The following is a 5630-nucleotide window of genomic DNA, read 5'->3' on the forward strand; positions in this document are numbered from 1 at the left end:
CGGGCAGGCAAGGGGCTTTGGAGGCCAGGAGCAGCCCGGCGCCCACCAGGGCCCCAGTCCCGCGGCCCCTGGCCCTGCTCGGCCGCCCGGCCAGGAGGAGGATCGCTGCGTCTGCAGAAAGCTGGCCACGGCGGCTGCCTCCCCAGTCGCGGCTTCCTGGCCGGGGGGGGGGGGGGGACGACGACCTGGTGCTCGGCCCACTCCCCTCGGCCCCTCTGAGCCCTTAACCCCTTCCTGCCCGCGACACCAAGGGCCCCAGCCTCGCCACCCAAAGCAGGACCGGTGAGACGGGGTTCCGCATTTCCCTCGCTCCCTGAGGAAACCGGGGTGAGCCGGCCTTGCTCACCAGGCCTCCTCCCCCTCCTCCTCCCCATCCACCACGCAGGAAGCCCCCCGCCCCTGCCCTGGCCGCGCTCGCTGCGCCTCCAGTCGGAGCCTCTGGCCTGGTGGTTTCCGGGGAGAGAGGCTGGCAGAGAAAGAGCCTCGGCGGCTTCCTCGGTGGGGCGGGGCCAGCGATGCCAGCAAGCGACGCTAGAGAGGGTGGGAGGGTCCCCTCCCCGCCGAACCTGCCTTACTGGGCAGGGATTATTAAAAACACCCCTGCCCCACCGGAGCCAGCGCCTGGGTGTGTGGCGCACTGGGTGGGTGGGGGGCAAAGATCAGCAGGTGCCGGGCGGGTGCTGCGCGCGCGGCTGCGGGGTAAGGGGGGCTAGCCCCACCCACTCCTCCGCGCCGCTCGTTCACCCCTGCACCCCTCCCCCACCACGCGGATCCCCGGGTCGGCCAGCGCCCAGGGCACCGCCGGCCCGAAAGCCCTGGGGGCGGGGGCGACGCTGACGCCCCCTCCCCCCGCAGGAATTCCCCTCTCCGTGGGAGCGCCTCTCGACTTCCCGGGAGCAGGGTCACTCCCTGGGCGCGGGCGCCTCTGCCCGTGCAACCGGTCCGCTTCGCCTTTGCAAAAGGTTTAGCGCAGGATGCGGGGAGGTTTCCTCCCCGAGACCTAAGGTGTAAGGGGGGTGGGGAGAGGGGTCCAGCCGCCTCCTGAACCTCCAACGCTCCGTCTGCGCTAATCTCAAACAGCGAAAATGCACCTTCAACATCTCCATTTAATATTTACATTCAAGCAGGTAATAATTGGAAGCTTATAGTTTAGACATTTCTAGTAGCAGCAGTTTCTAGAGAGCTCGTTTAGCCTTTAAACAAACTTTTTTTTTTTTTTTTTTGCACATAGAAACAACACATCCATGTGTACAGTATCAAAAAATATATACCAACGTTACTGGTATTGCAGTTCCAGGAAGGGGAGGAAATGAAATCAACCGAAATACTGAATGAACAGGAAGAAAGGTCAACAGAAAATAGTTTGTCTGATATAGAATATAACATGATCTAGAGGAAACTCCATAAATCTAGGTTTTTATATTTCAATATATAAATACCTACAAATAAATATATATATATCAGCCCGAAGGGGGTGGTCGGGCCTTTTGAGCTCAAACAATACATTTCAATAATAACACCACTTACAAACGGGAGTAAAGTCTGCACTTGACAAGTTAGCACGGTTAAAATATAATACTATAACTCTGAGACCCAGGCGCTGTGGCTGCCCTGTCAGTCCCGGAGGTCCACGAGGGAGGGGAGGTCCAGCGCGGGGATGGGGCAGGTCGGGGGCGACCGCAGGCACCGCGTGGCAGGAGCCAGTGCCGGCCGGGGGGCAGGCCCCAGCCAGGAGCCGACAGCTGGGCGCAGAGGGACGCGGATACTGCGGACACTGCGGCTCCCGGGCGTCCACGCACCAGGGCAGGCCCGGATCTCCCGCAGCTGGCGAGAGAGGAGGAGTCCGCCCGTAGGCACCAGGTGCTAAGCCACCCGCGGGGATGACGCTTCCCCTTCCGAAGCCCTCCGGCTACACCGTCACGTACTCCTTGAACGTGACGGTGAGGCAGTTCGCGGTGACGTCGGTGATAATTATATTCCCAAAGAAGGGCTTGAACTCGCTCAGCGGCTCCTCGGGCTCGTCCTGGGCCTCGGCCGGAGGCTTCTCGGCTGCCGTCACCGGCGCAGCTGCCACGGCCGCCACCGTAGCGGGCGCCTCGGGCTTCACTTGGAGGGCGCTTGGGGGCTCCCCGGCTTCGCCGCGCGTCTTGACGCAGCGCAAGTCTATCGGCTCGTCCAGATCCGAGTCCAGCAGGATGACCTCGGGCTGGGGGAGGGTGGCGGTGGGGGGCACGTCGGTGGGGTGCTCGGCGGCCGGGCTACCCCCCAGGCAGGTGGGGGTGCTGATGCTGCGCGCCGTTAGGCGCTTTTTGCAGGGCTCGCGCTCGCCGTGGGTCTCGGAGAGGCAGCGCTTGCGCGCGTGGGAGAGATTTAGGCCGACCGAGTGGTGGTGGTGGTGATGGTGGTGGTGGTGGTGGTGATGGTGGGAGGGCGGATGGGAACTCCGGGCCGGGTCCCAGGCCAGCAGGTCGGGCTTGGTGGTGAGCTGCAGGGGCTGCTCGCCAAAGGCCTCCTTGGTCGGGGACAGCTTGCGGGAGCCGGCGTCCTGGGGCTGCGGGTCGCCGGCCCCCGGCGCCTCCTCCTCCCTCCTCTTGGACGGCGCCTCCGCCTTCTTCTCCTCGGCCCCTGCTGCCTTTTTGAAAGTCCTGTCGGCCGGGGGGTGGCGCTCCTCGGCGGCCCGCTTCTTGTGGCTGGGGGAGCGCGCCTCGCCCTCGGCCGCCTCGCCGGACTTGATCTTCACCGCCTGCATGCCATTCTCCATGTATTTGCTCATGACGATCACGATGCGCCCATTCTTGTTCTTGTTCTTGACGATCTTCATCTTGCCCCCAATCCCGTTGCCCGTCACCGCCTCTTTGGGGGCCGGCGTCATCCCATTGGGAGGGCCCTTCTCGGAGCCCTTGCCTGGAGCCCCGGCCGCACCGGCCAGGGGCTTCACAGCTCCCAGGTAGCCCTTGGCCCCCGCGCCGTGGGCCCACTTGTCAGGCGGGTGGCTCTTGGCGCCCAGGTCCGGGCAAGTGGGGCTGGGCGCCTCCTTGTGGCCGCCCTGGTACTGCAAGTCGTACATCTTGGGGTCGGGCTGGTAGGGGTGGTGCTTCTTGCTGTTGAGCTGGTAGTAGTACTTGCCGCTCTTGCCTGGCGGTGGGGGTTTGCCGGCTCGCTCCTTGCTGTGCGGCTGGTACTGGTGGTGCTTCTTGCTGTTGAGCTCGTACTGGTGGCCCTGGCCCTTGCCCTGAGCACCCAGCTCCAGCTTAGAGCGGTTGTCTGCAGAGGAGTCCTGGAGTCCGGTCAGCACGTTGGAGCGACGGGCAAAGGTAGGTACCTGGGGGAAGGAGGCAGGGATGCGAGGGGAGGTGAGAAGAGGAATAGGGCCGGCCCCAGAGCATGCCTCGAGCCTCAGGAGTGTCCCAGCCCCAAGCGGGTCAGCAGCTGCGTTATAGGGCCAGTGTGTTGGAGGTCAAGTGGAAAGGAAGTGGAATTGGGTGCTCTGCAGAAACTCTCCCTGCCCTCTGGGTCTGGAGGCAGATCAGGTGACAATGGCAAGGGAAAGACTAGTGGACAGGCCCCGGGCCCAGCAAGTATATTCACCTGCACCACCAGCGGCTTGGGCTTCGGTCCTCTCTTCCGATATCCCATCAGCTGCTCCTGCCGTTCCCTGGGGGGGCGGGGGGGGGGGGAGAGGGAACAGAGAGCAGCGCTGTTAGCCTCAGGGTCACCTCCCCTCCTGCTACGATCCAACCTGCAGTGACGCCTGCACCCCACCCCCACCCCCCTTCCGCGAACAGCCAGGCCAGAAAGACCCAGAGGGATCAAGGGCTCAGGGCAGAAGGTCGCCGGTGCCGCCAGCTGGACGCCTCGGTCCGGTCCCAGAGCCCCGCTCTGTGCTCTCACCGACCCTCCTCTGCCCAAGGGGTCCTCCGCGAAGGGGTTCCCCATCTCTGAAATCCGCACCTGAACTGGCGCCTCCCGCAGCCTTGCCTCTAGGCCGGTGAGGCGGCAGCTGGGCGCTAGGTTGATGGCACTGGCGCCCACTGCCTTGGGCCCGCGGCCCTGCGCAAAGTGAGGTGGGCGCGGGGGTCCAGGGCATGCAAACAAGCCCCAGCGAGGTGTGCGCCGAACACGTCCCTCCCCGTCAGAGGCACGGGATGCTAATGACCTCATTAAGATTCAGATAACGAGTGCCGCCGGCAGAAGGGAGGACTCGTTTTTTTAAAGGCCAGGCACTAAACAGGGGGAGGGGCTGCGCCCTTGTTTACACGGCGGCAAATGAGCCAATTAGGGGCTGGGGGCGGGGGCCGGCCGCAGAGGCCACGGCCTGGCCAGGTTCGCAACCACCTGGTGAACCGGCTCTGGGTCCGCCTGGGCGGGGCGGCTGGGCGGAGCGAGGCGGGGCGGTGCCCACAAGCACCGCCTCCTCGCCGAGCTGGGCTCCCGGCCGCCTCGATTTCCAATTATTAATAAAGACACCAGAGGTAGCTCCGGTCACCACAGCTGCCGGGCTTCCGCCGGCGGCCTGGCGGAGGGTGACCCGAGCCTGGGGGTCAGATCGTCCCAGCACGGCCCAGCCTTCCATGGGAGAAGGGGGCGCCCCTCCTGCGTTTGCAAACGTTGCAACCCGTTCCCCGGCCAGGAACTCGCTCTCCAGCGACCCCAGGCACCCCCCTGACCGTGGGCGAACCCAGGGGAGTTCCGTCATGCCTAGGGGCCCGGGCCGGGGCCTGACTCCAAAGTTGCGTGGCATTGCAACAGCCTGCGTTTTAATTCTTCGGGGACCCATTATGCAACATGGCATCAGCCGCTGACACGGTTACAGGGTGGTGAACTCCCAGGTGGAACCGGGGCAGGAACCCTTCTCGGCGCCCCCCTGCGTCGCGGGAGAGCAACTTCCCCGCCGGTCGCTCGCTCGGAGAGTCTAGAGTTTACAGTTTTAGCGCCAAATGCGGCGCAGGAAATAATGCAAAATAAAAGGGGGAGGGGGGATGGAAGGCAGCGGGGTGGCCAAGCTCCTCGGACTCCGGCCATGCCTCCCCTCCTCGCCCGCCCTCCCCCCCTTCTGTCCTCCCCGAAACAGAGAACCACAGCCACCGGCCGTGGATCCAGCTCAGCAGCTGCAGCGTGACAAACATCTGTGCGCACAAGGATGAGCCCCTCCACCACCAGGCAGCTCCCCTCCCACACCCTTTGGGCCAAGCTCCCCCTGCCCCAAGGACGGGGGCGACACCCACCGAGGAACCCAGTGGGGGGTGTGAAGGGCACCCAGCACCAGACAGGCTCTACCCCCTACTGATCCCAAGCTCCCTGGGGGGTCGAAGGTCGGGAGTGGGGTGGTTAAGGCCTTGTCAATTTTTCTCCAGTCCCCAACAGGTTAAGTGCAGTTCCCTGACGTCCGGCGGTTTCACAAGGCCAGCTCCCTTGGAGCTGCCCCGAGAGGTGCTGGTGCCAAGCGCCCAGTGGCTACAGCAAAGCAGCACCTAGGCTCCGGGGGTGCGGCTCCAAGGTTGCGTTGAGAGGGGGGCCCGCGGGGGGCCAGAAGCAGCCTCGAGGTCTCTGGGCAGCGGCAGGGCCACCCGAACGCACCCTCCTCGCAGTTCCCCCCAAAACACCAGCCTCGCCTCCTCCGGTCCCGCCCC

The 5630-nt window shown here is 64.8% G+C and overlaps 1 protein-coding gene across 1 annotated transcript in view; it reads right to left on the minus strand.

Annotated features, from left to right (window-relative positions):
- Window positions 1-1198: 1198 nt before the first annotated feature.
- CBX4 (chromobox 4) overlaps window positions 1199-5630 on the minus strand; it is a 16754-nt gene continuing 12322 nt past the window's right edge. Inside the window, exons 7-8 of the mRNA XM_044921403.1 lie at window positions 3589-3655; window positions 1199-3322 (exon numbers count right to left, since the gene is read on the minus strand). Of these exons, the coding sequence (XP_044777338.1) occupies window positions 1910-3322; window positions 3589-3655 (1480 nt within the window). The 3' untranslated portion in view covers window positions 1199-1909. The remainder of the gene's footprint in view (window positions 3323-3588; window positions 3656-5630) is intronic.

Source organism: Neomonachus schauinslandi, chromosome 15, assembly GCF_002201575.2.
Source record: "Neomonachus schauinslandi chromosome 15, ASM220157v2, whole genome shotgun sequence".
Classification (NCBI taxonomy): domain Eukaryota; kingdom Metazoa; phylum Chordata; class Mammalia; order Carnivora; family Phocidae; genus Neomonachus; species Neomonachus schauinslandi.